The 26,356-nt window shown below is 39.7% G+C and overlaps 1 protein-coding gene and 1 long non-coding RNA gene across 4 annotated transcripts in view; one reads left to right on the forward strand and one right to left on the reverse strand.

Moving 5' to 3' along the window:
* The first annotated feature begins 919 nt into the window (after positions 1-919).
* LOC129147271 (uncharacterized) lies at positions 920-17,940 on the forward strand. 2 transcript variants are annotated; one of them, XR_008554648.1, is made up of 3 exons: positions 920-1,139; positions 15,253-15,357; positions 17,914-17,940. It is a non-coding gene; the product is annotated as an uncharacterized LOC129147271 (long non-coding RNA). The 2 variants fall into 2 exon arrangements; XR_008554649.1 differs by lacking the exon at positions 17,914-17,940 and adding an exon at positions 16,195-16,295.
* PPP1R42 (protein phosphatase 1 regulatory subunit 42) overlaps positions 2,184-26,356 on the reverse strand; it is a 34,123-nt gene continuing 9,950 nt past the window's right edge. The window contains exons 5-9 of one of the 2 annotated variants that reach the window (XM_028158772.2): positions 25,050-25,166; positions 15,825-15,942; positions 11,746-11,877; positions 8,404-8,563; positions 2,184-2,293 (exon numbers count right to left, since the gene is read on the reverse strand). In XM_028158772.2, coding sequence (XP_028014573.1) covers positions 2,272-2,293; positions 8,404-8,563; positions 11,746-11,877; positions 15,825-15,942; positions 25,050-25,166 — 549 coding nt within the window. In that variant the 3' untranslated portion in view covers positions 2,184-2,271. Of the gene's footprint in view, positions 2,294-7,112; positions 7,474-8,403; positions 8,564-11,745; positions 11,878-15,824; positions 15,943-25,049; positions 25,167-26,356 lie in introns of those variants that run through there. The other variant, XM_008150362.3, reaches the window with a different exon arrangement.

The raw sequence follows: 26,356 nt of genomic DNA on the forward strand, positions 1-26,356 counted from the left end.
CTATCCCTGCGCGCGCGCCCGCCCGCCCGGCCCCCCAAAGTCCCCGGGACGTGCTCAGAGAGGAGGATGCTTGGATTGCAGCGCGTCTGCCCCTGCGTCTGGGAAGACTTTGGGGCCTGAGAGTTCCTGGGCTCCTTAGGAGGCCGAGGAGGGGCGCGGGGCGGGCTTGACTTTTCACGGACAAGTTAAGCGAAAATACTACTCTGCCGGGGAAGGAAGCTCGGGTTCGGAACTTGTTCTCAGGAATGTTAGGCTGCCCGCCCCGCAGGAAAGATAGTGCTGATCATTTTCGCGGAGAGCGGCACGCACGGCCGCCGCCCTCGTGCCATTCGGTCCCGGTGCACGGGGCCCGGGGGGCGACGGCGGGAGCCCAGGCCATTTCTGCAGGAGGGATGGAGGGCCCCTGGCTTCACCTCGGACTTCGGCATCCGCTACCCTCCGGGCCCGGGGATGCGCGGAGCGGCGCGGCGGGGGTCGGGACCGGGGCCTCACCTTTCCTGGAGCGGCCGTGCGGGGCTTTGCTCCGCTGCGCGAGCGGGCGCAGAGCGTCGAGCCGGGTCAGCGTGGCCAGGGCCGCGCTCCTCACTCCATCCTCGCCCAGCCGAAGTCGACGGCCGCCTACGGCACCGGGCGGGCGCGCCTCTTCTGCGGGCGTCCGGAGGCCAGGCGTGCGGGCTGGTCCAGCTGGTGTCAACCCACGACAGCGCGGCCCGCCGAGGTCCGCGCCCACCTGAGGGGCTGTCCTGGAGGGGCTGTGTCGGGGCAGAGCCACCTTCTCAGCCGCGGGAGAGCCATTAATCAAGCCGCCGGCGGGGCGGGGCGGGGCGGGGCGGGGCAAAGGGCGGGGCCAGAGGGGGCGGGGCTTCCTGCTGTCCGGGCTCTCGGGGCGCTCCACGTTCCGCTCCACGTTCCGCTCCACGTTCCGCGCCTGCGGAGGGGGAGGCCGGGCGGCCGGAGCCGGAGTCTGGGCTCTGGAGACCCAGCGCGGCTTCGCGGGTCACCGCTGGGCGTCCGGGCGCCTTCCAGGCGGGCCCCGGGCCGAGGCGGAACGCTGACGTTTCCTGGAGCGGACCTTCCCTTTTCTGTGAGGCAGCGTGGAGGGTGCCGCCTCGCCGCGCTGGCCCTGTGTTTCCCACCAGGTAAACGTTTCCCGCTGTCCTGGGCGCTGAAAGCCCGGGCCCCCACCTCCGCGCCCCGGGACCCGTCCGTGAGCCGCGCGGAGGTGAACCGCGCTTCCCCCGAACGGACGCTCCTCAGGCGGTGCGGCTTCAGGAGGTTCCCCCAAACCTGCCACGGCCCTGGGGTGGCGGTCGCTTCTCCCCTGGGTGTAGACCCTTCGCCGGCCGGCCGGCCGGCCGATGCCCCCGGGGGCGCCGCTCGCGTCTTATTTGGACGTAACATTCGTCCTGGCCGCGTCCCCCGCGGGGAGCTCGCCGAGGCGCCCGGCACTCGGGGACCCGCGGGCAGCGTGCGGGTCCCGGCGCCCCTGCCCTCGGCGCTCCCCAGGCGGAGTCTGAGCGGACGCACATTTTCTGGCAACTAATTAGTAGTACATCCTTGAAACAGTGCCTACAGTTCGAACAGCAGGACGTCGGAAAATCTTTTTTGAAAAAGTAAAAAAAAAAAAATCTTTTGGGGGGTCAAGACGGAGTAACAAATTTATGATACCATCCATGAAACTGCTCTTGTATATGCGACACAGTTTCATACTTGACAACAGATTTTTCACATTGGAAGGACCAAAGACTACACAGTAACGGTGGCGTTTGAATATATCGTTCCACACTTGAGTATATAATTCGTGAATCAGAATAATCCTCAGGCCTTTATGTCATTCAGTAACTGTGATTAGATTTACTTTAGACAGAAGCACGCCAAAACACCATTGGTTCAAAAAAGGATTCCTTGCTAATGAGTGAGAAAGCACATCTTCAACTTTATTTTGTCAGTAAATGAAATGTAATGAGGAATAAAACAACTGGAAAGCAATGTTTCAGATTCAATAAAGAAGCAACTCGAACAAGAACTTAAAGGTTTTTCTCACATAATAATATATCATATAAAGATACAACCACAAAAGTTGATGTTACCTAGTTCTATAAAGGTGACCCCCCCAAAACAAAACAACAAAACAAAACAAACACACCCAAAAAACGTTTCAGGCCTCTTAAGACTGAATTGACTCATTTTTTACAAACAAAATTTCTTTTACTTTTGGATTATATAGACGGTGAAAGTAGGTTCATGTTCATCACTTTTTGTCAAAACATTTCAGATTCCTTCAGAGAGATTCCTGTTAATAGAGGGGGGGGGGAAACCTAACGTTAAATTATTTCAAAAATGAAAGTTATTCAAAACAGGTAGCAAACATAGAATCTGGGAAACAATAGCAATAGTAAAGGCTAATGATTAGTCACCAAACTATGTAAATCTTTTCAGAATTTCAAGAATGCAGAAACAAAGATTTTCACTCATCCCCTCCCCTGCTTCATTGCCAGGATAGGGAAGAATAGGAAAATCTGAGTTGGGAGAGGTGTGAAAATGGAATATTGGAGGGAAGGTGGGCCAAGAATAGGGTGAGGCTAATTAGGTGCCTGGGACTCAAATTTTGCACCCTTGGCATCTCGAATCCTCACCCTAACCCACCCTGTGAGGTGGGATGCAGGGGGCACAGTGGCGGCTAACAATGGCTGGACCAAAGAAAGGACTGAAGTAAAAAGTACAATGACTGCCAGCCACCCCCTGTCCTATCTGCTGCCACTCTAAGAAGGTTCTCTGAATCCTCTGATGATTCTAGATTAGTCCAATTCCTGCAACAAACCAGAGTTTGCAGTTAAATTAAAAATAGATGGGGAAAAGGAAAAAAAACTTAAAAGATAAAAGTGTTCAAATTTTCAACATTACATAAATTGGTAAATCTTATTTAACTCTATGTGCTGTGTTTTACAAAAAGTACTATATCGCCCTAGCTGGTTTGGCTCAGTGGATAGAGCGTTGATCTGTGGACTGAAGGTCCAGGGTTTGATTCCGGTGAAGGGCACGGCACATGCCCAGGTTGCAGGCTCCATCCCCCGTGGGGGCGTGCAGCATGCAGCCAATCAATGATCCTCTCATCATTGATGTTTCTATTTCTCTCTCCCTCTCCCTTCCTCTCTGAAATCAATAAAAGTATATTTTTTTAAAAAGTACTATATTTTCCATTTGGTCTTTATAAAAATGCTTTGAGAATTTTACATTTTACAGTTGAGAAAATAAAGCTCAGAGGGATTAAGTAATTTGTTCAAGGTCACACAGCTAGTAAGTGGCAGAGATAGGATTTAAGCCAAGTAGATTGACACTAATGCTTATGCTTTTTACCATACTATTCTATTTAATATTTGTAGAGTTCTTCATAATCTGCAAAACACTTTTGAATCTATTATCTCAATAAAGGGCCTACTTTAACTTGACTCATTAATAATCCAGATACTATTTTCATAGTATATCATTCTCTGAAGTTCTTGTCTAGGATCCCAGGAAATACATGCCTTTAGAGTGCTATACATTTTACTTCACAGAATGTGATGTATGTCTTGAAATTATACTTGTCTTTTTTCTAAATATGTCAAATTACTTGCCATCTTAACTGACTGTTTTTATAATGTAAAATAATCACACAGCAGTGAAGATGATATATTGCTTAATTATATATATATTATATCACAAAAGGTTTTATATAGTTGGTGCTTTTTTTCACCTTTAGACTCTTTCCCTCATTATTTAAGATATAATTTACATAGTTAAATTCATTATTTTGATTATATACTTGAACAAGTTTTGATAAACATGTATAGTCATATACCCCTACCACAATAAAGATTTGCAGTATTCCTCCCCGCCAAATTCCCTTGTGCTTACCCCTAGCCTTGGCAACTACTAATCTGTTTTATGTCTCTATGGTTTTGCCTTTGCTGGAATGTCTTAGAGTTATACAGTCTGTAGCCTTTAAGTCTGGTTTCTTGTGTGAGTATAGGTCCATTTCACTTCAGAAAATACCTAGGAGTAGGACTGCTAGATATGATAAGTAAATGTTTAACTTTATAAGAATATGTCAAACTATTTTCCAAAGTGGCTGTACTATTTTTGCATTTCCACCAGTAATGCCTGAGAGCTCCAGTTGTTCCATATCCTCGCTAGTATTACCATATTTTTTATTTTTATCTATTTTAATAGATATTTTAAAGAAAAAATGATGCAATATTTTAAAATTAGATGATTTCACAATGTAGATATCTTGCTTGCCAGCGAGATATCTCAAGTTGAGCATATATGCTTGGCTACATTGCTTTGGAGCCAAGTACCTGCAGCTGCCTTTAGTTGGACATGTGCTCTCCAATTCACCTCAATGACAGCTCACCGACTTCCCTCACTTCCTTCAGGCTGATGCTCTGTCCACTGAGCCAAACCAGCTAGGGCTGCCCCTCACTTCCTTTACCTGCCTATACCTGAGAGTGTTTTTGAGACCCCCTTGCAGAGTAGTTGAGAGCTTGGCTTTTGGAGTCAGTGATATGGATTCAGGTCCTAGCTCTGCCTCATGGCAATAATGTGACTCGGGGCTCCGCTGACTGGCTTCTCCACCTATAAAATGGGGCTGATAGTATTCTCATCTGAAAGGGTTCTACTGTTTTTTAAAACTTGTGTAGGTAATGAAGATTCAGCTTTCAAAATAGACATATTAGAATGGAAAATAGCTAATACAAATCTCATAAATTAGATCTTATATAACTCTTGTTCACAGATTAAGCCATTAACAGAGTTGAGACTAGAAGTCACAAAAGCTACCTTACACTGCTTTTAAAAACTTCGTTGCTTACCACAATTGTTTTTTTTTTTTTTTAAGGGAGGTTGTATCCTAATTTCAAAAGGGTTTTTGAAGACTGCAAATCAAAATCTTATTATACCTACATTACTGATACATCTAAGTTTATTTTGCCTGTAAAATTAATTAGACTGAGGTTTTAACACAGCAAAATTAAAAGCATTTATATAAAATCATCCCAGAATTTTCTGACCAAAAATATTTTCTAAGTTTTAAAGATTCTTCTTGAAGCACATAGGAGATCTGTTGTTACAACTGTTTAAACATAACCTTTACAGTGATGAAAGCAAATTATTTTTACTGTTTTAAAGTTCATTTTTATTTGTTTTTTATATATTTTATTGATTTTTTACAGAGAGGAAGGGAGAGGGATAGAAAGCCAGAAACATCAATGAGAGAGAAACATCCACCAGCTGCCTCCTGCACACCCCCTACTGGGGATGTGCCCACAACCAAGGCACATGCCCCTGACCGGAATCGAACCTGGGACCTTTCAGTCCGCAGGCTGACGCTCCATCCACTGAGCCAAACCGGTCTTGGCTAAAGTTCATTTTTAACACAAAGATATTTAAAGCTTCCATATTCTAACTAAAGATAGTAGGTATTTTATTGATAGTTAAATAACATTCAGTTACATTTCCTGAAAATTATGGGCCCCAGAGATTCACATTCCTTAAAGGTATCTGAATTAAGTAAGGGCATTTAACCCAGCTAGAAAGTTATTATTTTTGCATTAACAAAAGAGATGATTTGACTTTATTAACATTGCTTAGACTTGATAGTTAATCAAGTACCAATTTGCATTTTTCGTTGCATTGTGCTGTACAGTATTCTCAGTTGATCTTATTTACAATATATGAATGCATTTAATGTCTATTTTAAAATTACTAAGGCTCAAGCACCTCCTAACGTTTGAAAAGAGAGGAAACATCTGTGACAAACACAGAAAGAAGCAATGTGTAATGCTTTGTTTAATGGCATATATTATTTTTAATTGAACCGTGAAGACATTGGTTCAGAATCTGCCTTTAAATAAAAAGTAGTTTTGAACTAATCTTTAATTAAAGTGTACATTGATAGTATCAAGTTCAGTTTGAGGGTCAAAAACAACGTCAATGAGTCTGACTTTTTCCTCCCTGTAGGGAAAGCAGGCTTGTGTAAATATACACGAGCACAGACTGCACGCATTTATAAAGGAGGTGGAAAACATTCCCCTGTCATTGCACAGATGTTGCTTCACTGGGTTCCACAAGGATACAGGCACAGCTCCCAATGTGCGGAACCTTACAGGAGTGTGGGTCACATACTTGCAGCATTTTGAAAGAAGAGCTCTAAGCTCCTTTCCACCTCTGAGTAGGCTCCCACCTGGAATATTAAATGTAGACCGTAGGCCACTTGTCTGCCCACTCTCCCCTTTAAGGTAATTAAGGGAAGGAGTAACTTGAATCAACTTTTTAGAAACTGAAAATCTGTTCTTTGTGTTTGGGCTGGGTATTTTTTCTTTTTCTTTTTCTTTTTTTGGGTGTTTTGTTTTTAATATTTTACTGACAGTCTAGCTTTATTCTCATCTCTTAGCTCTACACTAAATTAGTAAAATGTTAGCAGTAGACACCCCCTAAAAGTCTATATCAGGAGCTTAATGAAATTCCATCATATATTTGTTCACCTTTTATATCAAAGAGAGACAGAATTGATATTCCCACTTAATAAGACAAATCTTTTGCGATAGCAAAACAACATTTTGATATGTCCTCAGTAAAAATGTCACCTGAGGAAATAAACATTTAAAATCTTTAATATTTTTTCACATTATAAAACTGAAGACTCAGGATTGAACATAATCAACCTCACTGATAGAAGCAGAAGAAGGACATTCTTTATGTTCTTCTCACAGGAACTCCTGTATTCTGCTGGCTTCTTTTAGGGTAGCCTGTCTTAGCATACGTAGTAGTTAAAAATGCATTTAGCTCTATATTTAGTGTTCCTAGTAAGGAAAATGAGGGAGAGATTTATTTGCTGTTTTTGTCAGTACGGTCCTAGTGACTACAGCTTTGCTTGAAGCTATAAATATGTGATATATGAAACAGTTCACAGTTGATCTTAGTGTGTGTGGCAGAATATAGAATTTACTAACATTGTTTTCTGAGGCTGTGTCCATTTTTTATTGTTTTCTATCTTGATGATATATGATATACTAGCAAGACCTTTCAAAATGCTTGGCAAGAAACAAAACTCAAGAACACTGTTGTGGAATTGACACCAGTTGTGTAAATCTTTAAAAAAATGGCTGGGGTACTATGGACAAACTGGCTAAGGTTTTGATGGTAATTACAATGTACATAAGCAGTAAAGCAAATTTTCATGCAGCTTCCAGTTTTTGTGCATATGCGTGAGTGAATGGAGAGGAGGCAAGACCAAAACTAGGGCTTCTTTTTCTTCTTCCCAGATAAAGCATTTTCCAGACTCACAGTACCCCCTCTCCCCTAAGCCTCCATCTCGGTAAGCCCAAGCCAGTCTTCAGGGAATGGTGGTTGGACAGTGCAGCACTGTTGTTCACGGGTCTTCTTCATGTGGCTCCATTAAGGAATGCTAAGTCATCACCCCTTGATTGGACCCTGCAAAGAGGTTCTCATGACAAACCCACCTGACCTTCAGCAGAGTTCTTGAAAAAGGAAATCTATTTCAAAGTATGTCCTTCCAAAGTATGTCCACTGCCTGGTTTTGCAGTGATTTTTAAACTATTTTTTGGATCATAAGCGCCTTTGAGGATCTAATGAACTTATGTCTCCTTCAGGGACACCAGATAAGAACATTTGGTTTGGATAAGTGGTGAAAGTAGCCAGCCTCTCCCCTCCTTCCTGCTACCAGCTACCCTTGCTGTTTTCATCCACTCACTTAGTGGACTACCCATCATCAGCTGGGCCTTCAGCACCTTTGATATAACCCCTGCTTATTCAGACATCTCTTCCTGCCGCTCCTGGGACTTTCCTGAGTTACCTGCCTACCTCAATGTCTAGTCGTGACTCTTAGCTTTTTTTGTTGTTGCTGTTAATCCTCACTGGAGGATATATTTTCCATTGATTTTTAGAGAGAATGGAAGGGAGGGAGGAGGAAAACAAAAGAGGGATTGAGGGAGGGAGGGAGGGAGCGAGAGTGAGAGGGAGACAGAGAGGGAGACAGAGAGAGAGGTGAGAGAGACACACCATTTGGTTGCCTCCCACACACACCCCAACTGGGGAACCTGTAACCCAGGTACATGCTCTTTCAAACCAAGAACCTTAGGAGCGCAGGCTAACTCTCCCAGCTCTTCTTGAACTAACTCTTCCACCTCAACTTTGTGACTGTTTGGGCTGAGCAACAATGAACTCTTTTTCTTTTGGGTTGGGGGGAGGAGGCGGGGGGGGGGCAGTGCTTGGCCAAGAAGAATTAAGAACAGTGAATTATGAGAGACAGATGAAGGGCCTCTCTTCCTCTGTGTTGTTGACAGTGAGTGTGTCCCATTTCCCCTCAAAAGACAAATCGCACAAATATTTGACAGAACATACCTGGTCTCTTCAATAATTTTAGGGTTATTATCTTGGGAGCTTTCTGGGGGTGCATTTTCATTAGCAATGTATCTCTGTGCATCAGAGAGAAAGACTAATTTTGGCTTACCCACTTGTGGGTAATAAACCGGAACTATGTGATGCATTGCTTCAAAGGTACCTGCATACAAAGAATTAAAAGCATTCTGCTTTGAAACTAATGATTAAATAGTAGACATAGCATTAGACTATCTAAAATTACATTTTATGAAATGGAATTAAGTAAAGTTAAATAGAACCATGGTAAAACCAATAAAAATTAATATCAAAGATAAAATATCATAGACTTTCATACAGAAAAACCTACACAGGAAAATTTATAGTCAACACTCATAGACAAAATGGGTACACCAACATTAATATAAATATTAACTGACCTTGTATTTTGCTTTTCTGAGCTTACTTTTTTAGAGTGTTTAGGGAGTAGATTAGTCACGTACAGTTTTTGGAATATGTTCATGCCTTTATTTCGTTACAGGTCCTTCTTCCTTTCTAGCAGTGATTTCCCTTTAAGTGAGGTCTGCCTTAATCAGTTTTAATTCCCGGGGACTAGCATAGTCTGGGACATATCAATAAGCATTTATTAAATGAATAAATTAATGTTTCCACTACAAAAATAAATACTAAAAGATATGCATATATTTTGTATTTTGTTAAAGTGATTTTGTTTTCAATTTTGAGTTATATAGTTATGTGATTATATTTAGGACAAGTTTTTTATTGTAAAATCTTTGAAGTTTGAGGTCATAGTCCTTTATAACCTTAGCATATATCTCTAACATGGAACTCCAAATTTACAAGGCTATCAAAAGTATGTAAAAGGTCAGGAAGTACAAAAATTACTCTCTAAGAATTTCTGTTCACTTATGATGCATTTGGTTATACTGAGTTGTCTTTAAAAGGTTAATCTTAGCTCTTCTAAACATCTGAAAGTATATTGTAGATTTTAAAATGTATCTTCTAGACTTTAATTCCTGCTTTCTGTTTCTCTTGAGCAGTAATAACAGCCTTTGCATAAAGACTGTAGCATTAGCTATTGGCCACATACCTAAGGATAGAGCTATATACATGTATTCAGCGATGTCACTATTTTTAAGATTGAGAGGATCAGAACTGTATCATCATTTGGATAGAGATGGCAATGGAGGAAGGGGATCATTCCAATGTGTGTACTACAGAATCTCGGAAGAGTGAATTCTAGGATGCTCCCCAAGATGATAAAGATAATTGTTACCCATTACACTTAGCTAAATTTAGTTTCATTACTTAGGCAAGGGAGGTTGGCATGTCCTTTGTAAAACAACCTTAGGCATATTATAATCAAAACTAGAGGCCCGGTGCATGAAATTCGTGCACGGGGTGGGGGTGTCCCTCAGCCCAGCCTGTACCCTCTCCAATCTGGGACCCCTTGGGGGATGTCCAACTGCCTGTCAGACATCCCTCTCACAATCCGGGACTGCAGGCTCCCAACTGCTCGCCTGCCTCTGCCTGATTGCCCCTAACTGCTTCTGCTTCCCAGCTTGATTACCCCCTAACCACTCCCCTGCCAGCCTGACCGACGCCCTAACTGCTCCACGGCCAGCCTGATTGCCCCTAACTGCCCTTCCCTGCTTGCCTGGTCACCCCTAACTGCCCTCCCCTGCCAGACTGGTCGCCCCTAACTGTCCTCCCCTCCAGGCCATTTCACCCCCAACTGCCCTCCCCTGCTGGCCCCATCACCCCTAAATGCCCTCCCTTGCCAGCCTGGTCACCCCTAACTGCCCTCCCCTGCCAGCCTAGTCGCCCCCAACTGCCCTCCCCTGCCAGCCCGGTCACCCCTAACTGCCCTCCCTGCTGGCCTGGTCACCCTAACTGCCCTCCCTGCCAGTCTGGTTGCCCCTAACTGTCCTCCCCTGCAGGCTTGGTCGCCCCAACTGCCCTCCCCTGCTGGCCTGGTCACCCCTAACTGCCCTCCCCTGCGGGCCTGGTCACCCCTAAATGCCCTCCCTTGCCAGCCTGGTCACCCCTAACTGCCCTCCCTGCTGGCCTGATCACCCACAACTGCCATCCCCTGCAGGTCTAGTCCCCCCCAACTGCCGTCCCCTGCAGGCCTGGTCCCCCTCAACTGCCCTCCCCTGAAGGCCTAGTCCCCCCAGCTACTCTCCCCTGCAGGCCTGCCCCCCTAACTGCCCCCCCTTACAGGCCTGGTCCCCCCAACTACTCTCCCCTGCAGGCCTGCCCCCCTAACTGCCCCCCCTTACAGGCCTGGTCCCCCCAACTACTCTCTCCTGCAGGCCTGCCCCTCCCAGCTGCCCTCCTCTGCCAGCCTGGTCACCCCTAACTGCCCTCCCTGCTTGCCTGATCACCCACAACTGCCCTCCTGTGCAGGCCTGGTCCCCCCCAACTGCCCTCCCTTGCTGGCCTGGTCTCCCCCAACTGCCCTCCTCTGCTGGCCTGGTTACTCCTAACTTCCCACAACTGCCCTCCCCTACAGGCCATCTGTGGTGGCCATCTTGTGTCCACATGGGGGTGGCCATCTTGTGTCTTGGAGTGATGGTCAATTTGCATATTACTCTTTTATTAGATAGGACAATGGTCAGCAAATCACGGCTCGTGAGCCACATGCGGCTCTTTGGCCCCTTGAGTGTGGCTCTTCCACAAAATACCACGGCCTAGGCAAGTCTATTTTGAAGAAATGGCGTTAAGACGAAGTGGCGTTAGAAGAAGTTTAAGTTTAAAAAATTTGGCCCTCAAAAGAAATTTCAGTCGTTGTACTGTTGATATTTGGCTCTGTTGACTAATGAGTTTGCTGACCACTGAGATAGGATATGCAAGTGTTGGGATGTGTACATAAGAAAGGGGACATGCCACAGAGTATAGGCCACAGAAGTGGTTGTGTTACATTTTTATTTGCTATCCTGATGAAAAATGTAATTTTTGCATTGTTGCTAAACAAATATACTAGTACTAGTGACTTAGGTTTCACACTTTATATAGCTGGTGTTGTTTCACCATTTACATAATTAATACCATGCACTTTGGCCAGATAGAAAAGTACACATTTCCCCCCACACTTATGGCTCTCTGTTTACATAGCTGATGCAGTTATACTCAGTAGGAACCAAACATGGGTTTAGCTGATAGGCTACCATATTCAGATATAAACATTACAGGTTAAATTTCCTAGGAATTGTAAATAGGTTAAAAAATCAAAAACTTTAAACAAAATCTAAACAAAACTTGCTCATTTCATGGCACATTTTTTGTTGAGAATATTCCCTTTGCTAGTAGAAGTGGTCAACTAATGAATGGCAGTCTACTTACTTATATATGAGATACTGTCATCCTCTTTTTTACTGTTCCTTTTCTTGCTGATTTTCTTGGCATCTTTGGATGCTTTCCAATTTATTAGAAATTGTCTTTCCATGTTTTTAATTTCTTTTCCATCAAGACAGTCTAGATAAAAAAATATTAAAATATAATATAGACATGTCACTATATATGTAAGATATGTATATTTCTTGTTTAGGGGCACACAAACTTGTTACTGTATATGCTGAAATAAATTCCTTTTTAAAATACCTTATTTACACAATTTCTGTATTTTTGTCTAGATTTTCTTTATTTTTAATTATTTTTTTAATGATTTCAACAAGAATATGTGCTTATTATAAGTAACTGAAACATGATGAGGGGAAAACATAAAAACATGGATGTAATTACTATCCATACCTCTCCTTCCTATCACTGACAAAAATAATCATTGTAAACAGAATTTCATGTATGGTCACCCTTCTAGGATCATATTTAAATTATATTATCATTTTAAAAAGCAAAAATATCATACCTAACAAAAATTAAATATCATCTATAATTATTTAAATATTATTATGGTTATTCTTAGGAAAAAGCAAAATATTTTTATCTTAAAGTGACCAAGAAGATTTATATATGTAACACGGTATTTTAAAAGCACATACATTAATAATGCTTATTATATCCTGGGACATAGGCTATATAACAGGAACAACCCACATAGTGGCTCTCTTGGTTCTCTGAAGTGAGATTTCAGTTATCTTTACATTTTGTCCCTTTAAAAATTTTTTTTTGAAAATTAAGCATCTTAAATTAGACAAATAATTTTTGTATGTTGTAAGATATTTGGAAAATACAAAAAAATTTACACTGCCTGTATTTCACCAGAAATAATGACTAAAAATTACTGATAATACTTTATTTTTTAATATATTTTTTTGATTTCAGAGAGGAAGAGAGAGGGAGCGAGAGAGAGAGAAACATCAATGATGCGAGAGAATCATCGATGGGCTCCCTCCTGCACACCCCCTACTGGGGATCGAGCTCGCAACCTGGGCATGTACCCTTGGCCAGAATCGAACCTGGGACCCTTCAGTTTGCAGGCCGACACTCTATCCACTAAGCCAAACTGGCTAGGGCTGATAACACTTTAGTATATTTCTTAGCAATTTTTTGTTTTCTATGTATGTATATATGTGTATTATATAAAATTGGAATTCTCTATTTATACAGCATTACAGCCTACTTTTATTTTTATTTATTTATTTATTATTTTTTAAAAATATATTTTATTGATTTTTTACAGAGAGGAAGAGAGAGGGATAGAGAGCTAGAAACATCGATGAGAGCGAAACATCAACCAGCTGCCTCCTGCACACCCCCTACTGGGGATGTGCCCGCAACCAATGTACATGCCCTTAACCGGAATCGAACCTGGGACCCTTCAGTCCGCAGACCGACGCTCTATCCACTGAGCCAAACTGGTTTCGGCTACAGCCTACTTTTAAATATTGTATCATGAACATCTGTGTTTTTCTTTAAACTCAATTTTTAATAATTTTATAGTATTCTATTGTATATGATATACTGTACTATATAATTATAAGATATTTTATATGACTTTAATCACATGAATACAGGTGGCCTTCAATTAACATTAAGATAAAATGTTATCTTTTCTAGAAAAATTTCCTTATATAGCAGTTTAAAAAAATTAAATATATTTTCTCTCATCATCCATGTAATGTCTTCTGCTAGATTCCAGAATGTAGAAAGGATGTAGAAACATTTTTTGGGTCTTATTCTTATAAGGGAAAATGACAATATCCTGATAAAATATTAATTGTACTACTGAAAATATTAACATTGCCACTTAAATATGATCTATAATATTGTTATATTCCAAATCAAGTGATGAAATTGGAAATATAAACTAGAACCATAAACTCTAGAAGTATAATTGTTTCCATACCTTGTCTCTTGTACTTATTTTAACTGAATAATAGCACTTACCAAATTATAATGCAAGAAATTGGCTAAATGTTTTATCATTATACATCTTAGTACTTATAACTTTATATTAAAGGTCATTCTTTTACACTCAGTTTTCCTAACCACTTGTACTGGTATATATTGATATTTTTCCAGATATGTTTTTATTAATTGTATAATTTATTAGTATATTTTTGGATGTGTTGTATGTAAGTCAGTACATATTTTTAAAACATCTATTATAAGGATAAGGAATGAAAAACCCAAATCTTTTACAGTAATCTCATTTTCTTATGTTAATGTTCTAGACAAAGTTGAGGAATGACTAGGTTATGCCTTAGTAAATCTGATTCTATCTCACTTTTAGCAAATGATCTCGTTTGAGGTTATTAGGTGTAGAGATGGTTCAGAAGGGGAAGTCAGGTAATGGACACAAGATCAGAGATCCATGAGATCTGTTTTAATGAGCTGCTTTCAACACAAAATTTGCTTCCATCATACTAAGTAAACTAGTGTGTAGATTGCCATTCTATTTGATAAGGACTGGGTTACTTACAAAACAGAAAATGGCTCCATATAGTTCTTTTTACTGGAACATATCAAACCAGGCCTTCAGTTGCCTTTGTGTGTGTTTTTTTGGTTTTGTATTTAGGAAAAACAAGGAAATTAAATGAGCTAAATCAAAGAGAATTTGTTATATATAGAAGAAAAAGACTGTAAGGACATATACCAAAGTCTAAACAGATTTATGCAGGATTATGAATAATATTTATTTTCTATATTTTCTAGAAGAAATATGTATTAAATTTTATAATCATAAAATATGTTATAGAAGATTTATTTTTTTAAACTTTGAATAAATTCTCTTTACTTGGAAATTAGTACACTTGTCTCTATATCTGTTACAGCATTGCCTATGGTATTTTATCATGAGAAATGTTTCCAGAAATGGTTCATGAACATTGGGAGATTCTTAATTATCAAACATTAATTGTATTACTTCCTCAGGAAAGTAGACTAATACAATTGTGTGCACTGGGGCGAGAGAGGAGGAGATAGACAGTTGGGGGTGGTGCATGGCAGAATCATCTGTAGAGCTTTAAAAATTATACATTACTGTTCTCTGTTCCCTACACTTGGCTGGTGGGGTAAAGGGTACGCAGAATATTGTGCAAAATCTTCTTGGATATTTCTGACACACCCTATGTCAATCCCTTCCTCCCTCAAGAGAATCACTGCACTAGCATTATGATTAATCAAAGTTTACTACAGCTATGAGCTTTAAAAGAGTTTTGCCATAGTTTTTATACCCTTGTCACTGAAGTTCTGATAAAGGAAATTGGCTCATGAATCTCCTTTGGGAGAGGCCAGGCTTGTCTCTCTGATGCTATATAACTTGGTCCCTTGCTGGTCCATCTCCCCAATATAGTGCATATTGAGGAATGTTATGATTTGTAAGGGTCTCATAAAGGACTCCCCACCCTGCTGCACTTTCAAATGAAAGGAACTCCTATATGTTTTCAGGGTACCATTTGGCAAGTGTCAGCAGTGAAAACCTTGGTCAACAGAACCAAGCTACAGAGGCTCGTGATCTTCAGAGGATTTGTGCCTGAGAAAATTTGGCAAAAGGTGAGCAAATTCTACACATTTATGATTAACCATTTTTGTTAGTAACAGCCACATTTTCTTTTTTTAAAAAAAAGAAAGAGTCTCTGGTGCCTCGATTAATTATTTCTGAACAGCAGGTATTATTATGCTTTATTTTTCAATTTTAACTTTTGGTGTTATTAAAAATACATAGAATTTAAAGTTGACCTTTTTAAAAACTGCCTTTTTAAATTGAATTTAGTAGGTGACATTGGTTAATAAAATTATATAGGTTTCAGGTGTACAATTTGCATATACATCTGTATATTGTGTGCTCACCACCCCAAGTCAAGTATCCTCCTATCACCACTCACCCTCCCTGTACCCTCTTTTACCTCCCCCCATAAAGTTGATCCAGATGACATATTTCTGAAGGCTTGCTGATAAATTAACTAAAAAGTGAACCAGGTCTCTTTTTCGAAGAAAATTATATTAATATAAATGTGTACCCAGTGATTTGGAGACCAGTATCAATCTGTCTCTGTATTTTGGTTTGAGACAAACAGGATTTCCTTTTAGATCCATTTTCCACAGTTTCATCAATTTGCTCAGTAAAAATTCCAAATCCTATAATTATAGAAGAAAAAGACAAAATATTTCATAATTATTAATATGTTTTCATTCAGTTAATTGTTTAAAAAAGTAATTACTGCTTTTTGTGGAGTTCTAGCTCGGTGCCAGCTACTTAGAAGGTGTATGATAAATCATTTTTGGATATAATGGTCTATACTAATAATGGAAGGCGGCTAAAGAGAAGGCAAAAAACAAGGTCCTGAGTTTGGGGGCCATGGAACTGTTCTTTGTCATATTCCTTTAAAGGGACCCAGTTTAGAAAAAACGTTTGCCCCTCTGGCCATCCATCCTGCAGAAGATGCTCTATTCTTAGTGGAATTTATGGAAGTGTCCAGATTAAGGCAATTAAGGAGCAGTGAGTAAGCAGTCCATTGGCATTGCAAACAATATTTGCTTTTTATTTTATAAAAGAATACATATTTATTTTAAAAATCTATGAAAAGGTCAAGGGTAAAATATGAGAAAAAAATCACTTGCATGCTTATCATCCAAAGATCATTTTCAATATGTTGTCATATATCGTTTGGCCTTCTTTTTTGAGCATAGGGATTTCTTTTTTAATTGTCATGTGGGTACATTTTTGTTTTATGTATATCATAAACATTTGTGTGTTTTTATAGTTACAAGAAAATCAGCTAATTTATATTTCAAGGAGTAGTTAAGTTATACCATGGTCTACAATCCAAATGAATGTCAGGAAAACAGAATAATAGCATTTAAGAACCTGCTCTCTCAGTTTGCCCTCTTTCTCCCAATTTGGGTTTCTTTTTCCGTTGTCACAATCCTTTTGTTCAATGCTTGTTTTTTGTCCCTTTCCTTGCTTTCTCTCCTTCCTCATTTTTTATTTATATTTTTTAATATGTATATTTTATTTTAGATATTTAATGGAAGTGAAATATACTTGGACTATTATATGTGTCATAAAGTTCTGTTTTTGATTTTTGCAATCAGATAAATTTAGTCTGTATGAATTACTTAAAAACAAGCAATGCAGAAACTGTTTTTCTACTCTATAGCCTTGAATTGATTTTAAAAAATTCAATAGCCAAAGGCAAAAAATAAAGGAAAGGAAAACTACCTTTAATAGAACAAAACATTACTTTAAAGCAAATATGTTGCTGCTAATAAAAATAAACGTTGATAATTCTGTGGAGAGCATAATCCAGGGCTCAGGACTGAAGGATGAAGTTATAACTTTTGAAGAGAGCTTTCTTATAAGTCAACTACATGACAGTGGATCAGAAGCTTCTCTGTTGACCAAAATTAAGAGAATGAAAATTAGCCTGGCTGGAGTGGCTCAGTAGTTGAGCATGAACCTATGAACCAGGAGGTCACAGTTCAATTCCTGGTCAGGACACATACCTGTGTCGTGGGCTTGATCCCCAGTGGGGGGCATGCAAGAAGCAGCCAATTGATAATTCTCTTATCATTGATGTTTCTCTCTCTCTCCCTCACTTCCCCTCCTCTCTACAGCATTTGTTTGACAGTATTTGATACAGCCATAATTATTTTATGTGAGAGTTTCTCTGTATTTCTCTTAGTCTAAAAACCTCTAAGGAAAGAATTGTGCATTGCATTTTTTAGTGTTGAATACGATGTCCCATCATCCAAAAGTTAAGTAATAACAACAATAAGAGAACTTTACATTTACATAGATAAAAGAGGCCTGTAGAGTTTTGTTAATTGTCCCTCACTTGATAAATGACCCTCGACATACTCCCTCCAGTGCATGTTTATTTAAGACTAAACTAATCCTGTGCTGAAATATGATTACCCTTTGGATACGCTCTGGTTGTTCATTGCCTTCCTGTCTTTAATAAAATGCTTTCACTTTCCTATTCTTCAATAAGTTACTAAAGGGAGCAGACACTTTTCTGGACAGTCTCTGTTTGATAAATGATCATGTCATGCTATCACTTAGAGGAGCTGCAAAATCCGGAGGAGCCAATTCTGTTTCCCATGCAGGGCTGGCGCTGAGCTCCGGTTTGGGCGCCGGCAGCACGGCAGTGCTCCCTCTGCAGTTAATGATGGCCACGACGAACCTGTATTTGACCAGCATGCTCCAGTTTTTATCGGAAATGTCTGGCCCAACTGTCTTAACTAAATCTAAAGACAGCCATTTGTCATCCCCCTGACTGCCTGTCATCATCTGCCTGGGAAAATCTATAATTTTTGGCTTGTTTCTGACTAAACTGTGGAGTAAATAAATTTATCTTCTGGTTACTCTGCTTGTCAGGATCAATACTGAGCAGAGGTTGAATAAATTAGAAACTGGAAAAACATGACAGGCCATATTGGTTTGTTCGTTTGTTGGTGTCTTATAAATCAGATATTTAGTTTATATAAGAGGCAAACGCATCAAAATTTTTATTTCTACCATTTTCTCGAAGATACTTTACCTCATGATAAATGGGTCATCAGGAAACTAATGAAGTAAATCACTAATATATTTGACTGTGATGAACTTCTCAGATCATTTTATTTATTTAGCAAATTTTGCAGACATAAAAACTTGAGGTATAAATTAACATGTTTTTTTTTTAATTTTTCACGTTTTATAAATTTTTATAACCATGGTATTTATTTGATTTAATAGTGTCAGCAAGCTATATAATGTTGGCCCTATTGAAGTTCATGGCTCATCCAACTACTTGGAGATATGCAAAAGTTTTATTGTAAATGGTCATTAAAGTATTTAATATTTTAATACATTTAAGGAGCTATAGAAAAAAATGCAAAGAAATTTTAACCAAAAGTGAATGTCATTTAAACAAGAACACTGTGAGTGAAAGGAAGGAGTTTCTAAACTATGGAGTATTGTTTGGCCTAACCTCTCTTTCTCCTCACCTCTCTTTCTCCTCCTCCTCAAAGGCTGACTTTGCCACCAGTTTTATTGGGAAGAATTGGGTCCTCCACCTACAGAGTTTTCTCATTTATCCGCCCTGGGTCTCATACTTCCTTTCTTCTTTCACATTTTTCTCAACCAAGAAAGAGTCCCACCTCGTTTTCTAAATTAATTAGTTCTCTCCATCCCTTCCCCTCTTCCACAGGCCTCCTCCTCTTGGAATCTTCTTTCTCTTTCATTTCCATTTTCATTGTCTCCTCCTCTGGCTTTTATCCTGTCTCTTACCCATCATCACTACACTCTTGAAAGAGTAGTCCACACCAGTGTGTCTCAAACTTTATGTGCTTAAGAATCACCTAGGGATCTTATTTAAATGCAGTTTCTGATTTGTTAGGTCTGGGGCAGAAGCTGAGATTCTGCATTTTTGAGGCTGAAGTTCTGGTCCTAGGACCATATTTGAAGTTATAAGAGTCTAGGCCACTGCCTTTGCTTCCTTAATCACTGGGCACTCCTGCAGTCTGGGGCTTCTGAACCAGAACTTCTAGACTCATCCCTTATCATCTTATCACATTGCCAATCTCAGACTTTCTCAGTCTCAGTTCTATGGAGCACTTCCCTCCTGACCGCTCCCCCTTCATGGCTTTGTGATTCCACATTCTTCAGGCTCCCTGCCTCTTGCATGAATCTCTAACCCCACAAGTAACAACCTTCTGACTATAAGAATCCCTAAGGTACAAACATTCTGTTTTCTAAAAGTTGCTTTTGAGAACGGAGAAAACATCTCATAAAAAACACTGGCAGACTGTTGCCTGGATAGGGCAGCCATAAAACAACCTATTTAAAAGAGGGGGAAAAAAACAAAGACTGTGTGGCGATGGTGCTATAAAACCTCCTCATAGTGCATCGCCAAGTTTCCCAAGCACTAGTGCTCTCTCTGGGGAGCAGAAGCAGATGTGGCATCAATTCAGTTTCTTCCTTTTCCATAGTTTACATTTATTCCTCTCAGTGTGTTTTTTTTTTTCTTCCCTGAACCACAGCAAAATGTAAAATCATGGCTAGAAAAATGGTTTTTTTTTTTGTTTTTTTAAAATATATTTTATTGATTTTTTACAGAGAGGAAGGGAGAGGGATAGAAAGCCAGAAACATCGATGAGAGAGAAACACCGACCAGCTGCCTCCTGCACACCCCCCACCGGGGATGTGCCCGCAACCAAGGTATGTGCCCTTGACCGGAATCGAACCTGGGACCTTTCAGTCCGCAGGCCGATGCTCTATCCACTGAGCCAAACCGGTTTTGGCTGTTTTTCTTCATTAACCCACTATATTCTTCATTTATATGCAGACATTTCACAAAAAGGAGAATGTCCATGTTTATATTAGTAAAACACATCTATTACACCAAGGAAGGAAGGGTCATCTATACGTGAGAAGAAGAACCAGATTTTGTGGGATGCCACATTGAGCATTTCATCATACTCGCATATCTAGTCAGTCTCATCCAGGATGGCAGTTTCAGTGACTACTTAACCAATTTGCTGAAGAATTCTACTATCCACTGAGCTCTGTCCTCTATATCCAGTTGTCCGCCTGATATTTTCTATGTAACACTTTAAAGGCACCTCAAAATAGATCAAAACTCATGATCTTCTCCCTCTTCGCCAAACCTGACTCTTGAGTTCTCTATTTTCCATGGTGCAAGGCAAAAACCTGACTCTTGACTTCTGCTACATTCCTTATATCACCACCAAATTCTGTCTACTTTACTTCCTAAACAGCTTTCTAATATGTTCATTCGTATCATTTTTACCCCAACCCTATTCAAGTTTCCACCATCTCTCACTTTCTAACTAGCCAGGCTTCTTCCAATCTATTCTCTACACCAAGCATGTCAAACTCAAAGGCTAACATGGGCCAAATAAACAAGGTTTAAGTTTATGTGGGCTGCAAAAAAAAAGCTTCAATTTTCATAGAAACGTAGGTTTATTTTGATACAGACATGCTGAATACAAAGGGCTGAAATAAATGAGTAATCGTTAACATAAAATAATAGAACATTTTAATAAAAATTAATATTTTTTCTTGAATATTAACTTACCAGACACTGAATAACTGCACACATTAATAAGCGTAACACAAATACACCTATTTTTCTCATTCTCCGAAGGCGAAATATTTCCTGTTGCACACACCAAACAAGTTAGTCCAAGACTAATGATGTGGCAATTGGCTGTTAAAATATTCGCTGCTAGTATTAGTGGAGAGAAATGGTGCGCCTACGTGTAAGGCACGTAAGGGAAATGAATGCAACATGATGATAGTAATTAGTCATTATTGAACATTGTAGTTCGTTATTAATAATTATGTATAACAGGATATTGTAAAAATTAAGTTACGAAATTTTTATTAAAACATTTCTTACATACCGTTATATTGGCTGGGCTGCATGCGGCCCATGGGCTGTGAGTTTGACATACTTGCTCTCCACTGTAGCCATACTGATCTTTTCAAAATGCTAATTACTTTACTCCTGGCTTAAACACCTTTAGTGTCTCCCCATTGTTCTTAGGATGAAGACAACCCTCTATTTTGACCTATGCAACTTTTACCCACCAATTTATTTGCACTATGGTTTACCTTCACTCTGCTTCCTGTTTCTCATTTTTGCATGCTTTGACCTGCCTCAGGGCCTTTGCACATGCTATTCTATTTACCTGGTAAACCCTTTACTCTCTCAGAGAGCAACTCAGCAATTCCTTCCTAAGGGAAGCTGTCACTGAGTTCCCTAACTAAGGCAAATCCCCCTATTATAGGCTCTCAGAGCCACATACTTCCATTTTGTACTACTCGCCATGGGTGCATTTTTACATTTGTTTTTGCCTGATTATTTGCTTAATGTTTCTGTTCCTCTCAATGCTGAGAGCTCTTTAGGACCAAGGACTGTATCTGTTTTTGCTCGCTATTGTCTAATAAGTGTTGCCACATGATAGGTGTTTTGAATGGATGGATAAAAAGGAATGAATGAATGCATGGATGAATGGATCTGGGGTTAGGAGCAGGACAGGTATTGTAAAGGAGAAATTATATGGAACCATTTTGAAGTATTTGCTTAGAGGGCTAAATATTTGCTTAGAGGGCTACATAAATATTTTCTTAGAGGGCTACATAATCAAGAAAAAGACTAGGTTAATCTTCTCTTTCATTTCCTCCTCTACTTCTCCATTGTCCCCACTTCCCCTTCTGCTGCTCCAATTCTCTGTGTGGGACCAGCTTTGGATTAGTGAATAGGAGAGATGAGGGTAGGGTTAGACAGCTATGGGTCTGTAGAAGTAAGAGGTAAGGGAATGAAACCCAAAATAGCAGGAAGGACAGAAGCCACTTAGCCACCAAACTTTTTCCAGGTCCTTATCCTGTTCCTCCACCTCTAACGTAGCCACCCCTCTGCAGCTCTAGACTAGGGCATGGATATTGCTTTGGAATGTCTGTGTTTACCATTGACCCATTTCTCTCTTTTTCTTTTTCTTATTCCTTTCACAGAGCTCTAGTATTTCAGTTGTCATGGCAGTACTTTTCCTTGTTATTTGTGTTCCTTTTAATTTTTCTTAAATATCTTCCTCTGCTCAAACCATAACCTTGATTGGAAGATTCAAAGTTATTTAACCATCCAAGGGACCATTATTTTTTTCATTTATCTTATTTCATGTATTTTCTTTCGATGCATTTGAGGAGCCTGTGGTTGTTCATATCAAAGCAGCTGCTCCAATGCTAAAAACCTTGGGTAATTACAATGGTTTTGTGAGGATTCTCTAATGATGTCCACTTCTTTTTCCCATTGGCACAAAGCTGTCTGTTGCTGAAGTCTCTTAGGATGGATGTCAGTGACCTAATGTATGGCATGTTGAGCTTTCTCTCCCATGGCACAGGGTTTGATGTCAGCAGCTTCTGGGCAATTTCAATCAATGAGCGCAAATAATGGAAAAATTAAAGCCAAAAAATGGAGATCTGGCCCCAGGAATACATAGAGAAATAGGTTAATATTATGATGCTAAACTTCAACATGTCCTTTGATTAAGCCTTCAGAGGATGCTGTAAAATGGACCACAAAAGCACATTTCGAGTAAACCCCATGCAAGATTATATTCAGACTTCCATGAAGCTGTGGCTAGGCATTTTTTTATTGCTTGTGACTTCTTGCTGGAAGTGAAAGAACTTGAGATTTTATCCTCACTCCTTGTATATCTTCTCTAATGGGAGGGAAAAGCAACTTTTGGCATATACCAACCTCTGGACTTGCAGAATGTTTTCTTTTTAAGGTATTATATCCACATAGTCTTTTAATTTTCCTTTCTCTTATTTTTTAGTTTATATGTGGAAATTTCAGGTATGGGAAATATTTCATGAAAAGCCTGCAGTTTCTCAAACCATAACAAGGAAGAAAGTTTCTAGTATGTTTCTGTGGCTTTGGGTGGAAGAAAAACAATGCAAACCCTTGCCAAGGCACTCTGTTCTGAAACATACGTAATATATGATACTTGACCCAACGTAGTCTGTTGTTAAATCGAATGCATTTCTATTAACATCTTATCTGCCCTCATGTCAACCATTCAATAGCCTTCAGTGCAAGTGGCCATTCCCTCTTTCTTGAAGTTCTTTTTTCTCTTGTCTTCTCTTGCATCGTTGACGCCTGGTGCCTTCTCATCTAAAGTATTGGAGTATTTCTGTGCTTAATGTTGGCCTCATTTATTCTTTATCTCTATTATCTTTTACCCAGTTGCCTGGTTCTAAATATCATATAAATGCTGTTGACTCCCAAACTTTCCAATCTTACTTCTCCTTTGAACTCCAGAATGCCTACTTGACATATCCATTTCAATGTCCAATAGAAGGAATTATTTTATTCCTTCCCAGTATTCCCCAGCCTTTACAGGATACCACCATCTCCCCAGTTCCTCACATCGGAGCTAGGAGTCATCCTTGATTCTTCTTTTTTTTATTACTACACATCCTACTCAATAGGCAAGTTCTGTGGGTTCAACCTGTAATCCATTCACTCCTTTTCATCTCCAAGCAACTATCTTCTCATATTTAACCTCTGTGGTAGTCTCCCATCTGGTCACTTTACTGTCATTCTTTTTTGTTGTTGTTGTTAATCCTCACGTGAGGATATTCATTCCTCAGGTCGACACTCTATTCACTGAGCCAAACTGGCTAGGGCTACTGTCATTCTTGCAACTATTCTTCACATAGCTGATAGAGAATTCTGTTTAAATATAATCCTTTGAGTGACTTCCTATTGCACTTAAAGTCAAGCTCATGACCATGGCCTAAAAGGACCTTTATGATCTGGCTCCTATATGTTCCTTCCTAAACTCATGTTATACTGTTGTCGATTCATTCAAAAATTACTTATTGCCAACATTTTAGAAACTGAGCTAGATTCTGGGGTCACTGTCACAGTAAACTGGCCTGTTTTTTGTTTCTTGGACACTTTAAGCTCTCTTCAGACTCAGAACCTTTGTATTTTTTGTCCCCTATGCCCAGCATGTTCTTTCTTAGCTCTCTTCTCAGATTTCTTCTTTCTCATCCTTTAGATCTCAGTGTAAGTGTCATTTGCTCAGAGGCCTTTCTTGATAACCTGAATGTCTCATTATGTCATCCTACCTAATTCCTTCAGAGTGCTTTTCACAATCTTCTCTGCTTATTTTTTTTCCTGATCCCCTCCCCTGTCTCACTGTAATGTAAGCTCCTTGAGGGTAGAGAACTTGTCTTATTTATCATTGTATCCCCAGTGCCTAGAAAATGTTTCTCCAGGTGTCTAAAACATGACCTGGGACACACACTCTAATAAATATTTTTGAATAGATGAATTTGATGGGGAGGTTCAGAAAAAGCTACCCAAGGGAGATGATTTCCCCAAGGAGCAGAAAGTTCGGGTCTAGTAATAGTTACTAGAAACTCACTCATTGGGAGATCAGAGGTAAGGGGCAAGAAATCTAGTTCTAGAGGGGAATATTCGGTGGAAAATAGAGGGAAAAGCATAACTTCCTACTCAGAGAAACTTTTTTTCTGTTGGTGAGTGTTGGAAGCATTGGATATAGAAGAGAAAATCAGGTAAGAGGGCAGAATTATACAAATAAGTATATTAAGAGGCGAAAATTAATAAGCTAGTTTTTAGAACAAATCAGAATAGTTTTTAAAGTAATACATTTTACAGCAATTTCAAGTAAATATTTTTAAATTAATACTTCTCTTATACTACCTTCACATGCAGAAGTTGATTGTCAACTGCTATGAGCTGATTAAGATTTTCCAGTATTTCTAAGTCTTTTATGTCATCAATATTATTATTGCTGATATTCAATATAGAGAGGCATTTCTGTAAGGAAATAATTAAATTAGCATTAGTAAACAACCTAATTAAGTGCTATATATAGGAACCAGAAATCCTAATCTGTGAAAATTTTAAGATTGTTCAGTCTATTTTGCTCTTTAGGCAAGAAAATAAAAATCTATGAAGATTTTTCTATGTTATATATTTTTTCATATGGAATGTTTAGAACTATAGTAATTGTGATATAATTGTGATATAACTTACCTATCCTATATAATAAAAGGCTAATATGCAAATTGACTGAACAGTGGAATGACTGGTCGCTATGAAGTGCACTGACCACTAGGGGGCAGACACTCAATGCAGGAGCTCAGCCAGAAGCCAGGCTCATGGGTGGTGGCAGTGGTGAGAGCCTCTCCTGCCTCTGCGGCAGCCCGACTGCCAGCTTAGGCCCACTCAGTCACCTCCATGTGATGTCAGGTGACAGCTGGAGCATCCCCTGAGGGCTCCAGACTGTGAGAGGGTGCAGGCCGGGCTGAGGGACCCCCTCCCCCAATGCACAAATTTCATGCACCGGGCCTCTAGTATTTTGTAAGTTTAATCAAGGCATAAGAGAAATTTATAGAAAAAAGAAGCTAAGAATCAAGAAGCAAAGAAAAAAAGATGTCCCAATGAACAAATGATAACAATGTAGAAAACATGCTTATTTCAGTTTGAGCAAGTTACTATTTTGTGTTAAAAGTCACTAAAATTTGTACTCACATAGGAAGAAATTGTTTTTGTCAGTTTTTTTAAGTAGAAAACACTGACCAAGAATTAAAGAATTAATTAAAGAAAACACTGTTAAAGAATTAATTTTAGCCCTAACTGGTTTGGCTCAGTGGATAGAGCATCGACCTGCGGACTGAAAGGTCCCAGGTTCGATTCTGGTCAAGGGCATGTACCTTGGTTGCGGGCACATCCCCAGTAGGGGGTGTGCAAGAGGCAGCTGATTGATGTTTCTCTCCCATCAATGTTTCTAACTCTCTATCCCTCTCCCTTCCTCTCTGTAAAAAATCAGTAAAATATATTTAAAAAAAAGAATTAATTTTATCTTTATCTCTCTATGTAGTTTTCTCTTAACAATCCATATGTTCAGAAGCTACTTAGAATAATAAACTAACAAGAATTTCAACATCAGCTATTAATGAGGACATAAATATACAATACAGCAACACTAAATAAAAGCCATCTTA

This window comes from Eptesicus fuscus, chromosome 19, assembly GCF_027574615.1.
Source record: "Eptesicus fuscus isolate TK198812 chromosome 19, DD_ASM_mEF_20220401, whole genome shotgun sequence".
NCBI lineage: Eukaryota > Metazoa > Chordata > Mammalia > Chiroptera > Vespertilionidae > Eptesicus > Eptesicus fuscus.